A 22,995-nucleotide genomic window follows, 5' to 3' on the forward strand; every position below is an offset into this window, starting at 1 on the left:
TAGTGATTGCTTTCATGATTAATTAATGAGATCTACTGGACTCCAACTTCAACATAGGGCAGAATAAATTAATTGGGCTTTTAAGAACCAAAATTCTATGTTAAGTCTTGGTTATCTTTCATCTTCAGCAAGTGAGCCAGCCTCTCAGCGTTAGCTGAGGGTTTGTGATTTTATGAACATAAAGTCTTTCTGATTTTATCATTTGGAATGGAATTTTTTTCTAAAATGGATTTCACACTTCCCTTAATTCTTGGTTTTTGAAGCTTATTTTAGACTTTTTTAATGACTCAGGATGGTCACTATGAATGTTGATAATGAAAATTGGACAGTAATATCCAGGGAAACATTAGGGACTTGCTGGGACAGGCAGGACTCTTGGCTCCTACAACTTTTGACCTCCTTTTGCCCTGGTCTGGGAGTTTTTACACTTACCATCCACATCCTTCTAGTGCTTAAATGCATCAGTTATGAATTAAGTAGCTTCGAGCAGCACGTACATCAACATTTTCAGTCCCTCTAATACAATTGAATATTATTTATCTTTAATTCAGAAGCTACCTCCAGGTTGAGCCATAAGACACTGCTGACAATTGGTTATTTTTTGACCAATAGAAAAGAGAATTTCATATGCTATAATGAATGAGAAATGAGAATTTCACCTGATATAATGAAAAATCTCCTGGCTTTGATACAGATAAGTATGGAATGAGGAAACTGGTAAAAAAAAAAAACTCAGAGAAAAGCAAACAATTGGCATTCTCCTTCCTTTTTCTTTTTTCTTTCTTTTTTTTAAGAATTCATCCAGTTTAGAGAAGATATTGCTTTTGCTTGTATTACTTTTAGTAGCCTCCCCTCTGGATTCCCATTCTCCTTTCTGTTTCCACTCTAATGCTTTATTTCTCTGTATCAAGCTAATATTAGTATAGCAGTTTTATAAATCTGTCTCTTTCTTGCTTATGCCCTCCAGTGGTTTCCTATTACCAATGGAATCAAACCTTAATTCTTTAGTATTTAAAGTATTTATTTAGTGCCTTTTGGGTGCCAGGCATCCTTCAAGGCATGTGAACAAAACAAAGTCCTTGCCTTCATGAGCTTATATTCTAGTAAGGGAAATAGACAATACACAAGATAAATGAGTAAAATATACAGTACATTACATGGTAGTGTTAAGGATAAAACATATCAGAGAGGAGGAATAGGATGCCTCAGGATGGGGGAGTTGATATTTTAGATAAAACAGCCAAGGCTGGCCTCACTGAAGAGTAACATTTGAGAAAGAGCTAAAAGAAGTGAAGGAGTGAACCACACAGAACACCTGGGAGAGTGTTCTCTGGTGCACAAGCCTGGGGCAGAGCACACCTGGCAGGCTGCGCAACAGCCAAGAGGACAGTTCACTGGAGATGGTTGGAGAGTGACAGAGCAATAGATGAGGTCAGAGGTGTGGGGCCTTGCACACCAGTGTAAAGAAGCCATTGGAGGGTTTTGAGCTATGAGTAAAATGATGTGGCTTGCTTGAAGAGTGTCACTCTTGCCATTGAGTCATGAATAATCTGAAGTGGGGAAAGATAGAGCAAGGAAACCTGGAGGATGCCTACTGCAATAATCCAGACGAGAGATGGTAGTGGTTTTGACAGACCTGGTAACAGTGGAGATAGTGAAAAATGATCTGATTCTTGATATCTTTTGAAGGTAGTGCTGGCAAGATTTGCTAAAGATGAGATGTGTTTGTGAGAGAGAGAAGTTGATGATGACTTATTTAAAGGCCTTTTACAGCACTGCCTCAATCTTCTTCTCCAATTCCGTCTCCTAATCTCCCTGTATGCTAAAATGTAGTAGAAAAGTTCTGACTTGAGAGTGGAAGACCAGAGTTTAAACAGTAACTCTGCTCCTTGTTGGGATTATGATTTGATATAAATTACATAAACTGTCTTAATCTCTGTTTCTCCCCTGTAAAGTAGGGATAATAATACCTACTTCACAGGCCGATTGTGAGGCTCAATTATACTGTAAAATGCTAATAAAGCATAATGTATTTTATGAAGCCTCTACTCTAGCAAACCAGTCTATTAACTATTAATACTCTATTAACTGTCCCTTAAGCTTCCTGCCTCTGTGCCTTTGCCTCTGGCTGGAGTAGCTCCTTCCTTCTCACCATCTCCACTAATCAAATCCTTCCCATCCTCTAAGGCCCACTCTACAGTCCAGGTCACCTCCCTGAAGGGATCCATCCCTCCTCTTAGCTCGACTCTTTTCTTCTCCAAAATGTTAGCCTATTGGATACAGTTAACATGCAAAATTTAAGTCTTGAGTATCTAAAATGCTTGAAATAAGACAAAGACATTCTTTAGGTATCTGTTAATTCACAAATGTATATTGGCACCACCTTAAGAGGATACAATAGTTGCATTTTATGCAAGCTTGAATTGTGAATTTTATAGCGTGATATAAAAATAGATAAAATCTGAATTGTGAATTTTATACAGTGTGCTATAAAAACAGATAAAAATCTCACTTTATGAGCAAAATAATAAATGTATAGGAATTGTGCTAGACATTTATTCTGGTTAGGAAATTAGTCTTTACTTATTTGAGTTTTAAATTATGCAAATTCTTTCAAGAATGCCTCACTTCCATCAAAAGAATTGCCTTATATTATAGAAGGATGTGCTGAAGAGATAAATGCTGGAGAGAAACTTGAAAGAGGATCCAGTGAGCTCTTTGGGAATATTCTGAATCTACAGATATGGTCTCTAGGAAAATTGATGTCTATAACAAGAGGGAACAAAGGTTTCTCAGACCTTTCAGAATTTAGCATACTGCTTTGTGTGTCACAGGAGATGGCTGGAAGGGCTCTTTACATCAGATGTCATTTGACACCCGGAATACCAATAGAGAAGTATATGCATCTTCCGGAGACCAAAAAAGATCTACGAATTTCATCTGAAAACAGAAGTAGAACAGTTGTCCCAACCACCCAATTGGCTGTTATGCATTCCCATCCTCTTTCCACATCCGTTCTTGTCACTCTCTTCTAAAACTCCCAAGGAGTAAAGACCAAACTCCTTGATAGGCAGAGATGGTCTTGCCATAGCCCCTTGCCTGCTTACCACTCCACTCCAACCTCAGGAGCTTTTTCCACAAGCCAGCCCAATTCTCCATACCCACCACCTTGTCCTTCCAAACACACAATAAACGGAAGTCTTTGAAATGATCTGCCATGCTTCTTCTTACCTCTGAGACTTTGTAAATACTGATTCCTCTCTTTAAATTGCTCATTAATTCATTCAAGTGCTCAAAACAAGTATTTACTAAGTCTCTTCTAAGATTCAAGTACTAGTCTAGGCACTGTGCACAGAACTTGTTCATACCTTCATGAAGGCTACAGAATAGTGGAGGAGAAAGACACTAATCAGAACACCATTCAAATACATACTTTGAAGCTGTAATAAAAAGCCTTGAAAAAAATGAACAGAAAGCTATGGGAGCTTATTTCATGGGGAAGTGATCTAGTCAGAAGGTAAGGCATGGTTTTTTTGAGAAAGTGATGTTTGAGCAGAGATAATAAGGACAAATAGAAAGCAGATGAGGAAAGCATCTTTTAGAGGGAGCAGTGGCTTGTGCAAAGGCACTGGGAGGGGAGTGGGGCATGGTGCATTCCAGAAAATCTTTGAAGGCCCGTGTGGCTGGAGCGCAGATCACAAGGAGGATGCTGCCACAAAATAGGCTGGAGAGAGAGGCAGGGGACAAGTATCATCAGATCTGGTATGCTTCATAAAAAGAACAGGAAATCATTGAAGGCTTTATGCAAGGAAGTAAATCAATTATTTTCTATTTACAAAGATCAATCTAGTTGCTATGTAGACATGCAAATATACGTATTAAAGGACCCAATATTCCTATAACTGAAATAAAATTTTCTAATACTTTAGAAAAAAATCCAAGAGAAATAAGAGAAAACAGTGTTATGGCATGGCTGAAAGAAGGTGTTTGGTGCCTTGAACCTGTGACAAATAATTGGGAATACTTTTCATATGCCCATATTAATCAGGATTACACTTGACTGCAACTGATGGTTTAAACAAGATAATAGATTCATTTCTCTGTCACATACAAACAAAAAATCGGGTTGGGGATCCAGGAGTGGTATGGCATTTAGTCATGCATAGCCTTGACGTTATGTCCAAGGGCTGGCATTCACATTTAGGTATCAAGATGAGGGACAGAGCAGGCAAGGCAAAAAGCAAACTATGTCTTTCGAGGAAGGGTGACTGAAGCCTCTATTCAACCTTTCCACTTACTACCTAGTGGCCAGAACTTATTCACAGGACCACATCTCACTGAAAAAGAAGCAAGAAAATGTATTTACTTTGCTTGTCCATATTCCCAAATAAAAATTCTATTGATTTGGATGAAGGAAAGACTTGATAATAGAGAATAACTTACAGACTCTGCTACAGTGTCTTAACTTTATAAGATTTAAGGATCAAATTTCCTTGCAAGGTGTTATCTGAATTAATTATGAACAATGGAATGTAGGGGTCAGGATACAATAAATGTGATTGTTGAAAGTAGGGAAATCCAGGACCCATGCTAGAAGGATTTTCTTTTCTTGACTCTTGAATGTTAGTAGAAAAGGGTCAACTCAAGACTTTCCATCTTATCACAGATTAACAATCACATGTACAATCACATGCATATCAAGCTGTGGTAAGCTGGAAAATCTTTGCTTGTTTTTGTCATGCCCTCCTTAAACCTTGGCATATAGGAATGCTATAGTCACAGCTGCAGATAATTTTAACCATGCTACCATCTTGGTTACTCCTTCTGTGTGCTGAAAAATTGGGGTACAGACTGTGGCTTTTGAACACATTATTTCAGTAACTAAACTCCTTTGGAAAGAGTCCAAACTAAATGGTTACTAAATCTGCAATACAGTTCTAGCATGGTGGCATTAAATGCAGTGAGGATTACAGAATCTCCACTGAGGTTAATATGCAGTATGAAATAGATTTCCAGGCACTCATACCATTCTCTTCATATCTGCTTGTTTTGGATACTGGCAACTGTATCCAAATTGGTGGTGTAGAAATTGGTAGTGTAGAAGCTGGTACCTGCATAGCAATTTACAAACCTAATGAAGAAGGCTTTAATTTGAGTAAATGTAAGATACTTCTGCTCCCCTTTGTCACTTCTCCTTCATAGGCTCCAAAACCTCGCCCGCTTACTCAATGCAACCCACCCAGTCCTCTCCTCCCAAAACCATTTCTCAGGTCCTAGATGTTTCTCTAGCCCATGTTCACCAAAATGGCATGCCTTGCATCCCAATACTTCTTTGCCCTCATTATATTCCCTGATAATTTCTGCATTCTCACCTCTTCCCATTTTCTTCTCAATTTCTCATACCCCCTCCTCTGAAATATGGTTTCTACATCTAGCATTCCATTGCCCCTGCTTGTATTGACTATACCAATGACCTTCTAATTGAAAAGTACGGTGAAATATTTCAGTCCTCAGCCAGGTAAAATTTTTTGGCATATTTATAACTCCTTCCTTAATGAAATTATCTCTAGCTAGAATAAAATTTCTCCTGCTTCTCTTCCTCTCCCTCTGTGTACAGATAGTTGAATCAAATAACTCTTGCAAAAGAGACCACCACCAAACAAATAAGCCCAGCTTATGTTGTTAGCAGCCACATCTCTGCAGTCTTTCTTATCCAAAATAGGTCATTTTCCACGAATGATGTAAAAAAAGTTGATGAATAAAAATGCATTATTTCAAGATGTCTTACCTCACATGACTCTATTTAGCATAGTTAATAATATATTATATGATATAACATTTTAAAAAGTATTTTGTGTAATTGATTATTCTTTAATAATTATAAAAAGTCACTAATTACTTAATGTAATTCAGTAATGTGATTGTGTTCACTGTATGCTCTCACTACTATTCTAAAAATTATTTTGATTCCTTTGAAGTTGTTTGTATGATTTGTATGTAGCTATCATTTTTGCTGGATAGTAAATTCCTACTAATGACAAAACATATAAGTATATACTTTGAAGAATCTTGATGTAGTAGGCTTTCAATAAATTATATTAATTTAAATGTTAGCTTTTTAGAATGAGTTGGAAAACTTTTGCTATTTTCACCACAACCTATGAACTATGGCATAAATAAATACTGTGCTCACAGTGGCAGATGATTTTAATCAAACTACAATTTTGGTAGAAGCAAAACTTAAAAGAGCCTTTAAAGCAGTGAATTTCCTATTAGTCATGTGAGATTCACCTAAAACTGCATTAACTTTTTGGTCAACATTGTATTACAGATATTCTAATAACTATAAGATACAAATCACAGCCTGATATAGAAATAGTATGACTTGACATGGGGTTCTCTAGTTTATATAACAGCTAGGTTATGTAATCATAGCTTCAAAAGGATTATGCTTTCCTTGTTACAATATATTCCTTAGTATCTTGGCAAGTAAATAAGTCACACACATCTGAGTAGCCTTGAATAATAAGAGAGCATATTATAATCTAGCAGTTTATAAAAGAATTCAAGTTTTCAGCCAAATTCTGAAACTGTAACTGCATGTCCTTTGCACTGCTTTGAAAAGATATCTTTATTTCTGACTACAATTTGTGGTCTTTTTAAGCAGTCAACTTTGTTTGCCATTTAACAATGATTGTGTCCTAGGGTTTCATCCTATTTCAATTCTGTTGTCATTTGTAAATCTGAAAAATCAGATAATGAACTGTGGGATTAGAATTATAATTTTGTTTCATTAGTGTGAATCTTCCAATGTCTGCAATACAGTTGGGAACATATATAAATTTCATCAGGTTTGTGGCCCTGCATTCTGTGAAAGTCTTACCAGCAGGAAAAGAGCAACATCAACGCCTAATGCTGACCTGAGGCCTTATGACCACATGCTCCTGGAGAAAGAAAGAAAAAAAAAAGTAATTTCTAAAGAACTATGCGGAGATGTGAAATGATCTTGGGGAGCAGGAAGACTTCAATGTGTGTGGCCAATATTTATCATTTTTACAATGCTCTACCAAACAAAAAGCCTTTAAATTGTTTTGGTATGACTATAAATTAAAAACAAAAAAAGAAAGAAATAGGAAAAGTCAAATGTCAATTCATATTTTTTAAAACATTCATTTCAAATCAAAGAAAATATTTGCAAGTGTCAAAAAATGAATGAAAGGAACCTTGCCTCAGTTACTATCCAGAGAGCAAGTCCCAGTAAAAGAATCTATGGGGTATGAACATGGATGTTGAGATAGGTCTCATACCGTCATATTGTGTGTGCTTTGAATAGGAAACAAGGGAAAGGGTTCCAGGTCTGGGGGGAAGAAAATCTAGGTAAGATTTGAAAAGATAATTACAGGCATGCATTACAAAAGGAAAGACTAAATGGAGCACTAGGTATACCAGAATAATTATATAGTAATTAACATGCTCTTTCTTCCACTTTGAAGAATTTTTCTTTTCTTTTTCCATTTTGGTTTAGATAAAAATGAATCCTTACTGCCACAGTATTTCATTTGGCAGTATACCAAGTAATTTATATTTCAAACATGATCTCATCATCAGTTCCCGCTGTTGATATTAACTGAGCATCACTATTTTTGAAACCCAGACATGTAGAAGACATACCTAAAAGTCAAAATCCCTGAATTTGAGAGACTCACAAACCACTTAAAAAAAAAAAAAAAACTGAATAAATGGAATCTTATCTTTAACGACTGTGTATTTGTTTTAATTTTAAAGTCTTCACTTCTAATCCACCCAACTCCCCACCCTAAATCCAACGACCAAGGGAGGAGGAGGTATACATAGCTGCTATGGAATGAACCTTTAAAAAGGACTAGAATATTTTGTTTATGATAAGCCACAAGGTGAAAAAATAACTAGGTAATTGGCTCTGATCCTAACTGATCCCTGTCTTAAGGCTATTTATAGATGCAAAGAATCTTTATCCCCTTGTTTCTTACAATCCAATTAAAAACTGAGAACTGGAGAAAGCAAGGAGATTTCAAGATAGTATTGGCTAGAAAACATATTCCAAATGCTGGAAGTAAGAGTTTTCTCCTCCTTCCTTAGTCCAAGCACTTACCTGACTTCCCTTCCACATGCAAAGAGATCTGGACCAAGGATAGGTGGGGAACACACCATCCTATAATCGAAGGCTCTCTCCTGCTAATAAGCACCCCCTCCTCCTTCAGCAATCTTGCACACTCCTTCTGACCCTTTAAGACACAAATCAGTTGTTTCACCTTTGTGGTATTTTTTCTTGACTCATCCAAACAGATTTAACCTTAGTTACTTAGTTACTTAGTTACTTAGTACACTTTTAAAACCTAAATTGCATTTATTGATTTGAAATCCTTTCTTCTCTACCAGATTATAAGATTGAGGCTTTAGTGCCTTACCTTGCACTTGACAACTTTAATAGCTTTTTTATCTATAAATTGGCTGAATCTGAGAAGTGTTCACCCAGGGATTGCCCTGATCCCTGATCCCTGATCCCTGATCCCAGAGTAGGGGTGGGGGGCTTAGACTGGGAGCCAATAGGAGAAAGAGATGAGTTAAAGACCCATGTGGGTATTTGAATGTGGTTAAAGGGGACATTTTAGGTAGTATATGTGTTAATAGCATAAAAATTTTTAAAAAACAACATAGGATTGTACAACACAGTGAACCCTATTGTAAATGATAGACTATAGTTAAATGGTACAGTTATAAAAATGTTCTTTCATGAATTGTAAAAAGGGTACCACATTAATGCAAGGTGTTAATTAAAGGGTGCAAAGATCCTGTGGGTAGCCAAGGAAGGAACCTCAGAGCAAATGTCTGTTCACCTCCCTTGATTCTAGGTTCTTTTGGTGCAAGAGAAGGATTCGGAGAATCATGCTCCCACTTCTCTGCTTTCAGGCATGTCTAACTCTCTGTTTTAAATGTGCTTTTATACTTCCTTCACAAGCCAATCCAGGCTTCTCTTGAAGGTTCAGTTCAGATGTAACTTTTTCCGAGGAATGTGCTCCAGTTTGCTAATGCTGCTGGGGTGCAAAATACCAGAAATGGGGTGCTTTTATAAAGGGGGTTTATTTGGTTACAAAGTTACAGTCTTTAGGCCATAAAGTGTTCAAGGTAAGGCATCAACAATAGGGAACCTTTACTGAAAGATGGCCATTGGCATCTGGAAAATCTCTGTTAGCTCAGAAGGCACACGGCTGGCATCTGCTTGCTCCCAGGTTGTGTTTCAAAATGGTATTCTCCAAAATGTCAGCATCAGCTTCCAACAGCCGTCTTCAAAATGTGTCTCTCAGCTGCAGCTAGCCCTGAGCTCCCTGTCTGAGATTTTATAGGGCTCCAATGAACTAATCAAGGCCCATGCTGAATGGGCAGGGCCACGCCTGCATTGAAATTATCTAATCAGAGTTATCTCCTACAGTTGGGTGGGTCGCATTTCTGTGGAAGCAGCCTAATCCAAAGGATCCAACTTAATCAACACTAATACATCTGCCTCCACAAGATTGCATCAAAGATAATGGCTTTTGGGGGGCCATAATTCATCCAAACCAGCACAGAATATTCCCTAACATTCTCCCCATATGTGTTTCCATAGCATCTGTGATTGCCTCTGTCATAGCACTTGTCTTTTTGTTCCATCCTGCTTCTAACTTGTGAGAGGGCAAAAGTCTCCCCTTATCCAGCATTTTGTCCCCATCATCTAAACCAATACCAGCCCAGCAAACAATTTTTAATTAATTAATATTTTAATCGTATACTATTATGTTTATTATTATAAGATTCCCATTCAGAAATATATTCATAATGTTTATTAGAGATTGGATTGATATCCTTTAGATCTATGACTATCTTTCTCATCTTTAACAATAAACACAAGAGAATAATAATTTAAATTAAATTTGAAGTTACAAGACAATGTATTTCACCTATTCCTAATATTGAAAGAGCTCTGAAATTAGATGGTATTTGCCCTAGAAATTTCATGCTTTTCTTTTTAACAAGGTTGTAAACATAAATTTTAAAATTGCAAACTGCTATTGTATTATGCTTCATAAATGTTCAGAAGTTGCTTTCACACATGTTGTGATAACAGATTCCTTGAGGAAACCATGTTGTATTCATGTTTATACCTCCATGTCCTACCTGAAATGCTTCCAGTGTTTGAATCTCAGTTTTACTTTCTAGATTTGGATGTTTCGTGCCCTCCAGATCTCAGTGCCTGTGCTATCTAGGGAAGCAAATGTTAAAACACAATTCCTGAACCTAGTGGTCATTCAACTGCCTCCCACTTTACCCTCCTAAGAGAAGAAGAATTAAATAATGTCTTTTCCTTATAATCTGTCCACATCACCAAATGAGACTCTGACAATAACAGGGCCTCAATAAATACTGTATTATTGTTTTACTGTTTCTTTTATGTCTTCCCTTTCATAGTTGGACTCATAGTTCTTGTTGCTACCTTGCTTAAGGGGAGAGTCAAACAGTTGCTCAAAATGAATTCTGTCTAGTGAGTAAAATAACAAAAGGGGTTTATGAAATTGTTATTGACCACAGGTGGTGCTGGATTTGGTTTTTGGTTTATTCCATCAAAAATGTGTCGAGAGCAATGCAATATTCTCCATTACAGACATTTTGAGTTTACACAAGATGTGGTTTGCTGCTACATGCAATCAATATTTTAAGGGATTTTGTTGTTCTGAGTGAAAAAAAGCAAGAACAAATGCTTCAGAAACAACCATGTGGATTTTTAACTTTCTAAACATTCTGTACAAACATTAGAGCATAAAAAGTTGATACAGACTCAGTGCCCAAATAAGTGATTAAAGGATGTAAATGCCTGCTTTTAATAATCATTTTGTTTTGTCTTTTTTCCTTCGATAGGATATTCGATACTTCAAGCTATTATGGAAAAAGCAGGCCAAAATGGTTGGCATGTCAGTGCTATATGTGTGGAAAACTTTAATGATGTCAGCTATAGGCAACTCCTAGAAGAACTTGACAGAAGACAAGAGAAGAAATTTGTAATAGACTGTGAGATAGAGAGACTTCAAAACATATTAGAACAGGTAAGTCCTAGATTTTATATCATTATTAATCTAGACCTTCTGCAGAAAAATTAGCATTTGATTTACTTGCCCTTTAAATTTCTTTTCCCAACCTTTCAGTTTGGAGTTAGGGTTCAGAGTTTTTATTCTATGATTCAACTCCAGGACCAAATCATGATCATTTATCACCAAAGGCCATTTGATTCTAAGGTCTCAATGTAGTTAGAAGCACTATTTCTTACACATTTTTAAGAACATGTACAATAGAAGTTCCTTAGTGAATCATTGAAAGTCCCTTGGCCTCTTGTTTTCAAAAACACTAATTTTGAAAATTAATGTCATCTAAAATGGTATTTTAAAATGTTTAAATTTTGTGTGTATGCCTTTTTTTAACTTTCAGAGACGTAGCTATCTGAGAAATAGCAACATGGATAAGTAAAGCAATGAAATAAAGTGAAAAGTTAAGTGGAATATTGTATATAACATATTGTCTGTTAGATGTTGTAAGTAAATATATTACTACATAATGAAGATTTTCAACTCTCATCATAAATGAAGAACCTTGAATAAAGCCTTCTGTAAATATTGGTTGTTTTGATTTGATTAAGCAGGCAAGAAAAGATAAAACTGAGCTTTATCGTTGTATTAAATGATAGGAAAATATCAAATAGTAGATAACATTTGCCTTCCCCCTAACCCTGCTTATCTTGAGGAGTCTGTATCGGGCCAGATTGCAGTGAATGAATGCCACCTAGTGGTTCTAGTAATGCTTGCTCATCTTTACCTCCAACATGTTAGGCTGGCTAGACAATACAGTAGCATGATTTTCGTTGGTTAGTTTGTTACAGTTTATCTGCATAGTTATATGGTTTGATTTGTAATTGTAAACATCAATTTAGATGTCTACTTATAAGAGTAACTTTAATACTCAGCTATAAAAACCAAAACCAAAATCTGTTGCAGAGATTCGTCCTTAATATCTAAGGGCCTGAACTAGATGTCTTAGGTTTCCTTTCTCAATTATATTAGCATTTATAAAAGTTAAAAATAAAAAAGCACGTGTTTCTTTTGAAAGTCTAGTGAAACCAGACTATAATGTAAGAAGAAATGACATATTCATTTCCTGTTTTCCCTATCGAAGATGAGAAAAAAAGAAATGACTGAAGAAATATATATATATATTCTATTTGGAAATATTAACTGTAAGCCTATAAACCACTCAGGATTATTCTTGATGGAGTTCAAAAGTCATTTAGGTTGTAGCTATACAAAATATTGGATTTATGGATTCCAATAAAAAAACTTATTTTACTATATTAAACAAGACAGTGGCTTTAGTTCTAACTCCCATTCTCCTCTCCTTGCCTCCCCCACCACCCCTGTGTTGAGAGTTTGAGTTGTTTGACCTGAACAACTGAAGCTTTGTAAATAACTCCCGAAGAATCCCACAGAGCAGCCAATTTTAAGAGCTGCCTAGATTGCCAAGTTCTTGTCAGAGCTTGAGTAAGGCTCAGAGGGACCCGCCATTTAGCACCTGTGCTTCAAAAGCTGACTTTGGAGAAGGCAACTGAGCGCCTAAAGCGCCATGACCCATTTCAGAGGCTTAGCTGGTTTCTACGAAGAAAATTGGTGTACCCAGGAGCTTTAGATAAACCCTTTTACTAAGCCTTAAATAATCTCTTGCTAGGGGACTGGACATCCTTTGGGGGATGGGAGGTGAATTTCAAAGAAATTAGGAAACTTGATTGTCTACCTTTTCTACTCGTGTTGAATTCTAAAAGGTTTATCTTTTATCATGACTGCATAGTAGTAATGAGAGTAGTAATAGACCTTTGTCACTTTAAAATGCCTCTCAGGTATGAATCATAGATTGTAACAGTCTAGTATAATGTGAAAAAATAATGTATTCATAATTGTCGTATAAGATCCTCTCCCACCTGCCATATTCCTGATTTTGAACATGATTTTTTTTTCACTATATTTTAATTACCTGTAGCTCAAAGCAAAATCATTTTAGTGTTTCTTGGTTTTACTCTTGATTCATCCAAATCCAGGAACTAAACCAAATTTTGTCAGGAACTAGTATATGTACCTTGATTTCCCTTTGTTTCAACAACCTCTTTCATAAATTCAGATAATAGAATATAATTTCAGAGAATCAACCAGAGTGTGTTTTTAAAAGTAAAAAAAAAAAAGCTAAATAAGCATGATCAGAAAATGCCTTTGAAAAATAGCCTTCTCTCATAAGATGGTGAAATTAATATAGTGCAGATAAGGGGATGAGTTAGTAAATTCCTGCAAAGATGGGTACACTTCATATTATGGTGGTATGCTGTCAATAATTACTTCGTTGACATTTTAATTTGTATCAATTTGTGAAAACAGAATGGGAAATAGCTCAACAATTTTCTCTCAAAATATGCAAATGAACAACTATGGATAGCAAAGCATTCCATCTTTTGTCCATGTTTTCCCAATTATTTTTGTGCCGTGAACAAATTAGTTCTTACAAATGTATTGCTATTTAAAAGAGCAGTTAGCTATGTACTCATCCAAGCATCTAAAAATGTGTGCTTCAAAAGAAGTATTTGAAAATATGGTTTAAGATTTCTTGCCTTTTCCACCCTGAATTAGAAAAAAAATGAAGCAATTTATATAAACATTACCCACTACATTTTTTAAGGCAATAGAATCTAACAAAATCTCAAAGTTAGCTTATTTTCATTTTATTTGTATCAGGATCCAATAAAACTAATCTTTCGGAGTGTTTTTTGTCTGTTTGTTTTTATTTTTGGCTCTCTAAAACCAAGCAGTTTGGTCCACTCATCTGGAGAAAAAGACTTTGATAAGAAATTTAAAGATGAAAGTGTTCTTTAAGTATTTGTTGAACTTGTGATCAATTATTGATCATTGAAATCTCAATTTTTACTTGATACTTCATATATCAGTTTTTGATATGTGAAATTGAAATATGATATTGATATATCAATTTTTAATTGTTATGAATTTAATGGAAAGATATTATAAATGCCATTTTGGACACTAGCATCTAACTAATTTTCTTTCTGGGACAGTACATCAATTATTTTGTGGAATACCTTGCTCTTATTATAGCTGGAATCAAATTAACTGTTTTCATTTAAGAATAAGTGGTTTATAGTGGGAGTCTTTATATGTATTATCTTATTTTCTTACATAGCCAGTAATTTTAAATCTTGAACTCAATTACTTGCAAAAAGGCCTTAGAGACTCTACCTAATACATTGTCAGTCTGCACTGAAGTACCAGACTTTCATTCATGTGTTTTAACCTAGTAGCAAAAGAGCAACAACAAATTTAATTCTAACTATCTTTTTGGCATCTAAAATTATTTTATCAAAATAGCATTTAAGGCCAGTGGCTACTCACACATTTTATCATACCATGAATAAAAACTCAAGGATCCAACAGCTAGATTTATATGTTCCTCTTGTCATTGAAACCCACCTCTCACAGACACCCAACTCTGATCCCCGAGAATAGAGTTTTCACAATGGACAATGGGATGGCTTGCAAACTCTTCTATCTCCTTTGGTCATTTGACTTAAATCCCCAAAACTCTGACAGGCCCAAAAAGAGAGAAGTGTTTTCACTTGCTGAGGAATGGAAGGGAAATCTTAATTCCTTATTTTAAAAAAGTAAACAGAATCACCTAAAACTTATGGTTCTTCTCCTCCTCACTTTAAATAAGGAGGGTTGAATGAGATGATCTTGAAAGCCCCTGTTCGAGGTAAAAGTCAATAGGACTATTTCCAATGAAGCTTTTCTTATGTTGTGTTTGACCCTGAAGCAATATATAGTTTTACATGTGGGATATACCTTGAAAAGAAACATAGAGTAAAGCCTCAGTCAGGTGGCCCATTCTGGCTAGTCATTCATTCCACGGACGTTTGTTGAATTCCCACTTTGTATCAGGCACTATGCTCTGCTGAAGATGTAGTAATGAGCAAACACAGGTCCATTTTTTCTAGTTAGTAACTCTTATCCAGTTACCCAAACATTAACCAGAAACTTTTGCTAAAATATTTGAAAATATATTCTTTCCTTTAGACATACAACACAGAGAAAGTGATCAAGAATCTCATGTTGCCTCGAGGCTTTTGCCATGAAGCCCATTTCTTACTAAATACATGATGATGTCAAAGGCATTAAATAGAGAACTGGAACTATGCTGACCCTCGGGTACACCATGGATCTGTTTAAGTAGTCTACCAACTTCATTGGGAGAGATGTTAGGAGTGACATTCCAGTCTGAAATTGCTGTTTAAGAAAAGGAAGGTGAAAAATGGCCCTACAATTGCCTCACAGGTATCTCAAACTGTTTTATCACACACCTTAAATTTAATTGGCACCCCTTTCCACAATATTCCCTTTCACTACATAAAAGGGAAATTCAGCATCCCATCAGACACAATGAGAATTTCAGATAATTGGCAAAACCAGTGACCTTCCAATACTGTTTGCAAATTAATCAAAAAGCCTAAAAGCCATGATTAATCTCTCAGGGGCTTATTGCCTCACCAGAGTAAACCAATAATCCTTCCCCTGGGCAAAGTCAATTAGAAAGAGAGGAATATTCCTCACAAATATAAATGTGACCATTCACACATAAATATGTGGTGATATATATGAACATGTTCCCAGTTAACTTAAATTCTAAGCCCAGTGCTTGACTATGGTGCCTATCATATCTATGAACCCTTAAGTGAAATGTCAGGTCCCAGACAGGATTTGGGGCTACTTGATAAATATGTGGCAACACAGATTAACAGGTAAAGCCTGTTTTTCTCAAGTCTGCATTTCCGTATTTTTATAGCTCTCAAGCATCAGGAATACTACTAAATCTGGACTTCTACCCACCCCCAGTCCCACCCCCACCCCCAAAAAATGAGGCATCAAAAAGAGCCAAGGGTTTTAAGAACTTTCTTCTGTATGCTGTAACTGATTGAATCATTCATTCCTGAGACAGAAGGAAACTTTGTAGTTACTGGCCAATGTCCAGAAGGTCAATGTTTTCACTCTAAAGACAAAAAAATCTCAGAAACAAATACATAAGAAATCGAAGAGACAAAAGAAGCACAAAAAGAAGAGGTTATGAAGAGGAAGATCATTACAGGAGAGATTAGAAAATTGGAGATAATAGCTTTATCTACGGAGGGAGTGAGCAACATACACCCTGACAGTAGGGATGAACCAGCATCAAAAGACTGAACAATTCTGCACCTCACTCCTCATACATCCATTCAATATCTGTGTGCCAGACATTGTCCCAGCACTGCAGAGTTGTACCAAGATGAGCAAAACATGGTCCCTACACTAGGGCTGCATACAGCCAAGCTGGGAACTCAAAAGCTTGAATATATAATCACAAGACAATTTGATGGGTTCAGAAACAGAAGATGAGGTGATTAGCTACAATCAGGAAAGTCAGAAATACTTCATGGAGAAAAAAGACACTTAAATAAAAGATACACTATATTTTGCAAGGCACAGAAAAGGGGTAAGGATATTCCAGACAGAAAACTGTACAAAGGCAAGGTGATCTGAAAAACTTGGGAGGTGAAGACTAGTTCTATCTGATAAAGAGTAAGTACAGGGCAAAGGAGGAGATTGGAATAGGAAAGCAGTCAAAGATGAAAGCTATAAAGATTGGAGGTGGCAGGATTGTGGTAGACCTTGTAATCCATCAGTTTAGTTATCTAGCTTCCTATCAAAATCTCTTCTCCACCACAGCAGGGTCTGTGTTTGTCATTTGCAAATATATCCCCAATGTCAAGGTAGGGAGTAAAAAAAAAAATAATCGTTGAATAAATGAATGTGTCTGAATGAGTTTCCCTTTGGAGACACAGGCAGATTTCATTTGCATTCTATATGTTTAAGGGGAGAACCCCTAATTGCGTTTGAAATTCCTGAAGGTAAACCATCAATTACCTGGAAAGCTTTCTTATCCAAAAAATCGTTTCTGCAAAAAAATGATGGTAAACCTAAATTTTCTAGTATTTTGTTGTATAGGCTAATAAAAGCACAAGAGTTTTATTTCCATATCTTAAAGTAACAGTCGATGAGATTCAACAGGAACAAATCAAGCATCAAAATAAATTACTAGAGCAAAGAAATCATATCAGCAATTTCCTGCACTGCAGTACTGGCAGAGCTCACTGCTTCTGCTTCACTATTATAAAACTGTTTTTTGCTTCATTATGAATTGCTTTAGCATATTAAGCTTTGCTCAGTCAGGATCTACAGCAAAGTAAGAAGAAACTCAACTATTATGAGGATACGCTAAGAAGGTGAATTTTACTTTTTTAATCTTTTTTTAGTTGAATTGATTTGAATGTGGAAGTGCTATTATAATGCACTAGCTTAGTTGTTTTCATAGAAAACAGAAACACTTCAGATTTCAGACAGACTAGTGCAAATGAAATTGGTGGGGGTATGAAAGGGGCATCTAATGGTCTCTTAGCAACTGTTACCATGATTGCAGCTATTCCTCATTTTCTTATAAAATAAAAAAGAAACGTAAAATAAAATGAAAAGTAGAGAAAGCAAAGGATGTAAGTTTTATCAAGGATGAAGAAACATATGATTGTCAGCATGCAGTTGGCTTTTATGTCTTGGAATAATTGTGAGTTGTAGAGTTAGTTGGGTTCACCTGAAATTGTTGTAATTGGTGCTGCAAGCACACTTATTAGAATAATTTCAATCATTGTTTTTTGACACAAACATTCGAAAGGTCAGCTTCTCTAAACATGATAAAGGAAAAGCTGCTTGATAATTTTAGACATGTAAGATAAATTCGTTTTTCTAGCCTTAGCCTTCAATCAAAAGCAGCTGCCTACTATGGTTAACAGAAAAGGTAAGTAACATTCCTCATGAAGTATAAAACAGTGGATGACTTCTTAATTTACTTCTGTAGGATTTTGCATTTACTCTTCAAATGTTTAAAAAGCCGTGAGATTAACAATGAGGAGGCAAAGCATTCAACAGTACTTTTAAGGACACTTTTCTGAGTCTTGTAAACACCATAAATATAACAAAGCTTTAATAATATTATGATTCCCATCATGTTAACGAAGCACATCTCTTAGCAGAGATCCCTTGTGATTTATACTTTTATTAATCATAGAGTATTTATATTAAAGAGTTTATTAATAAAGTGTACTACCTGCCAGAAAATTAAGTGATGCATCTTTTTAACCACTTTGATTGAGTCAAAAAGGAACTGGAAAAAAAAAAAGGAACTGGAACAAATTCACTCCTAATTCTTCCTTTAAAATTAACTACATAATCAGATACCACTTTCTAGGTTTTCTCTAAACTCACATACAACTGGTATAAATGTAAGGTCAGATCGTGGAAGAAAATTAAAGTGGTGTGGTTTTTACCACAGAAAGAGTAAGACTCACATAACCTGATCACTTGGAAATGGAAGAAAGATCATGATTGGAAATAGGCAATTTACTTCCTATTTCTCTTTGATGCTTTTGTCAAGGCCACATACACCAAACAATTGTCATATTCTTCCAAAATCCAGACCTTAAATTGCCTCTATACTTATCTAATGTCTTTCCCTTTAAAACCATGAAACCCATATTGGAAATAGAATATATATATATATATATATATAAAATTCTATTTTTAAAATTAGTCTTTTTTACGGATTGTTAGTATAATGTAAACTTAAAAGTCAAATATTCTAATGGAATATAATGATATAATAATATAAACAACTTGCAGGCAGCTCAACAAAACATATTTTTCTTGACTCTTCCCACACCACTCCATTGTTCCCCTATCTATGCACATACACAGCTATCCATTTGGTCATTTCTTTGACAAACACTTTTCCAATACCTAATTTCCAAGCACTGTGTATAAAGGTACATCAAATGCAATTCATCCTTGGAAGGAGTTCCAAATGTAAAGGAAGAGAGAGGAACACAAGCAAATATACAGCACATTATGGAAAGTTGTAATAAAAAGATGAGAGAAAAATGTTGTGAGATGGGTAGGAGTTTCCCAAGGAGAAAAGCTGGGGAAAGGGCATTCAAGGCCGGCAGCACGTGCGAGAGCAAAGCAGTGGGGAGGAGCCGCGTGTCCAAGGAAAGCATATGATGTGGTTGGAACAATGAGTAAAGGGGAAGTGAGGAGACTGTCAAGGCACATTAAGGACAGATTACAAAGGGCCACATAGGCTTTACTAAGTAGTTTTAAATTCATCATATAAACACTAAAAAGTTATTGGGTGTCTTAAAAATGATGGACTTTGTGTTTTAGAATAATAATTCTGATGATAACATAGAGAAGGGACTGGAAGGTGGACAGCCAGGTGATTAAGTAGTGTACCAAATGAGCAGTGGTGTTTGCTTCATGCTCCTACTTGTATACCAGTGTATAAATTCATTCATTCGATATCTACTTAACAAATATTTATTGAGTGCCTACTATGGGCCAAGCAATATCCTAGGTTCAGGAAAAGTCCCTGCCTAATAGAGTTTATATTTTAGTGGCCGGGAATCGGGATGGGGAGTGGGGGTGGCACACAATAAAAAAAGTGAATATATAATGCCAAGTACTGATGCCTTATTGTTCATTTATTAGATGTCTGCTTTGCCAAGCACTATGATATACCAGGATATATACTTACTTAAGGGATTTATAATTTCCATTATTTTTGTTAAGATTTTGATAAATTTAACTGATCTGACTGAAATTTTAAAAAAAGAAATTTATTTTGGCAATTTTTAACAGCATAATCAGTTGTTATGGATGAATAGCCTTCTAAATTTCTACTGCCCTGTACAAAACATGGACAAAATACTTACCAGTGAGCTTACTGTGTAAATATTACATAAAGACACGTAATAGGAAGATCTATTTTACTAAGCACAGGCATTTTTTCCAGCTTTTTCTTTCAATAGTTCTAACTTTTCATTTGTTTTTAGGGATATTACTGGAGTTAATCATTGGAACAAATGTTATGAGTTTACTCAGAAAAGTTTTTACTTTTTTAATAAGACAGGATATCTGCTTACATTTATGTCCTCTCTATGAATCCAGTCATAGGAACCTAGATCCCTAGTACCTAATTGTTTGGAGTATATAGCTTAACAAAGCCCAAATAAGCTCAAATGTAAGGAAAATCTTCTGCAGAAAAGTAAAGGGAATAGCTCTGGGGTCATATTTTTTATATTAATGGAAGTCTCATTTATTGAATATAATTAGAAACATGCAAATATAAAAACGAGTGACCAAAAAGTTATTAGCTGAAGTGTTATCAAAAAAAAATTGTAGGCCAAACTTATCTTAAATGCTTCACATCGTTTAGTTGAATTATTGTGGGTAAAGATGATCAATACTGAAGGGAAAAAGAAAATGCTGGTAAAACAGCTGAAGCCTGAAATTATGTGAAAGTTAAAGAAAATGATGAATGAAGGGAGATGCTATATGAAGGATGTCCTTAAACAACCTTTTAAAACTGTGTTCTACAGAACTGCATACTGTATCTGGCTCTTGAAATTTCAGTGTACATTAGCATATTAAAGTCTCTAAAAATTCCTACAGCCAAAAAAAAAGATCCTTAAACCTTATTTAACCTAGTGTTCCTTGCAAAACTGGCCACTGAACACTTTTTCTTTCTTACTTTCTTCTTTCCTCTTCTTTTATTTTCTTTTTTTTCCCCCTTTTCTTTTTTTGTAGCCGCCTATTTACAGTTCATGGTAAAGTACAAAGTAAAGCACAAGGTAAAGTACAAACTATACAAAACTAAACCAAGTTATTTAAGTTTTTCTGCTTTATTATGGATACATGAAGAATTTGAAAAGCCTGACTTTGAGGGGTTAAATTTTACCTGATAGTTCTTCATCTGTGTGCCCCTACCCCTGTCTGGTGCAAAATGGAATTAGGAATGCCTTGCTTATGTGCATCAGAGGTGCTGTTATTCAAATAAGCAATGTGTTCAGACAGGAGTTTATATGCAAGAAATGGAGCTGTGTCTGTTTCATTATGAGAAAGCTGTTTTTTCTCGTAAACACATTTGGTCTTCATCAAATATCTAATGTGATGGAGGTTGTCAGTCTCACAAGTCTCTGTTTTGTTCATTTTCCTCTTATGAAAGATATATTAAAATTGGCCAAAAATAAATCATTCTTCAGAATGCTGTGGCTGAATTAAGGGAACAGAGTGTACTGGAAAAAAATATGGATATTGTAGTCAAAAGACCCAGGCTGGAGTCCCAGCTTCATCACTTAATGACAATGCGTATTTAATGTGCTTGTTTATAAAAGCAAAGGACTATCCCCATCCACCTACACTGCATTAAATTTATTTTGATATTATTTCTTGCAAAATGTCTTTTAATTAAATAAGAACATGCCAATAACTGGTTCCTTCAAACTATTCTATATGTTTCTAATTTATAATCTTATATTCCATAGAATCTTTTTCTCCTCTTTGCAAATATTTTAAATCACTAAATTAAAATGCTATTAAATCACAGTGGATCTCTGCTAAAGGATGTTCATTGTTAACATGATAAGAATCATAATATTATTCAAGCTTTGTGGATATAGAATTTTAGAACCATCATCATAGGTGGAGAGAAGCATATACTCTACAGTGAGTTTTTGCATAGCCACAGGCAGTAACCATGATAGGATGAATTGAGTCACATGAAGAACACAAGAGTAGAACTAGGAGTTGGTGTCCTCAATTTGTTAATTGATAAAATTGGGGTAGAGGTATATATAATATCATCTAAAATCTGTGACCTGAAAGAATGAAACTGAAGGATTTTTGAAAAAACATTTCAAATAAAGTGAAAAAAACAATGACAAACTACTAAGGGCAAGTGCTCTTAAACCATATAAGCAAGTATGAGGGGCAAAATCATGTGCTAGGAATATAAGGAATTTATTAATTAAAGACACTGATCCATTCCTATTTTTCCTTATAAGAAAATAAACCTTTTTCAACAATTTTAGTTATCCAAATTAAAGTATGGTGCAACTTGAGTCCTTGATTATACATAGAGATTAGAGACTCATTTGTAACATAGATGCATAGACGCATTACACTACACAGACTGAAAGCTTGGGGTAGTTAGCCAACAAAAGTAGGTGATTTTTATATTATCGATTCAACTATCACATTGGTAAATTTTTATTTGATCATTGTCTTAGTTTGTGTTCCACCAGAAACAGACTCTAAGGCAAGGATATGAGGTGGTCAGTTTCTTTGGGAGGTGAACGTGGGAAGGGGAGTGGAGAAGTGCAACCAATAAATGGTACATTTATCAGCAAATTACCATGTAGGTGACAGTGACTTAATTCCATTTGGAAACCCTGGAAGCTAGTACAGAGCACATACCTCACAATCATCGCACCCTGGGTCAAAGGAGTTGAAATACTTATATTTGAGGGTCCCTGGGGAGGAGAACACTATTCTCTGGCATTTCTCTCCTGCCCCCTTCTCCCCTCCAAGGACAAAATGGACTCTCAGAACCAGAGAAGGCCCTCAGGCAAAGCAGCTCAGATGCTGACAGTTGGAAGTTGAGCCAGTATGTACTGAAATGATAAGGGCAGAAGCATAGGTGGGGAATCAACGGTGTCTACTACAATAACTGACCATGGAGACATAGAACTTTAACTATGTACAAGATTCTAGAGCTCAAATAAGGGCTCTTGTTCCAACATCTCTGACTGGAGGTTGTCACACGGCTAGGAACTTCCAGTGAGAGAGCTATCCCTACTTTGAGAAGTAGTTATTCCATTTTTAGGCAACTCTCTTTCCCTTCTCTCCTGCCCAAAGGAAGTTCTTTCTAATTAGAAATACTTGGAATTTCTAACATCTCCAAGTATGGAAG

General features: G+C 35.6%; 1 protein-coding gene across 8 annotated transcripts in view; it reads left to right on the forward strand.

Annotated features, from left to right (window-relative positions):
• GRIA4 (glutamate ionotropic receptor AMPA type subunit 4) overlaps positions 1–22,995 on the forward strand; it is a 380,763-nt gene that overhangs the window by 268,368 nt on the left and 89,400 nt on the right. For all 8 annotated transcript variants that reach the window (XM_037841263.1, XM_037841259.1, XM_037841262.1 and 5 more), the window contains one exon: positions 10,930–11,114. In XM_037841263.1, coding sequence (XP_037697191.1) covers positions 10,930–11,114 — 185 coding nt within the window. The remainder of the gene's footprint in view (positions 1–10,929; positions 11,115–22,995) is intronic.

This window comes from Choloepus didactylus, chromosome 6 (genome assembly GCF_015220235.1).
Source record: "Choloepus didactylus isolate mChoDid1 chromosome 6, mChoDid1.pri, whole genome shotgun sequence".
Classification (NCBI taxonomy): Eukaryota; Metazoa; Chordata; class Mammalia; order Pilosa; family Megalonychidae; genus Choloepus; species Choloepus didactylus.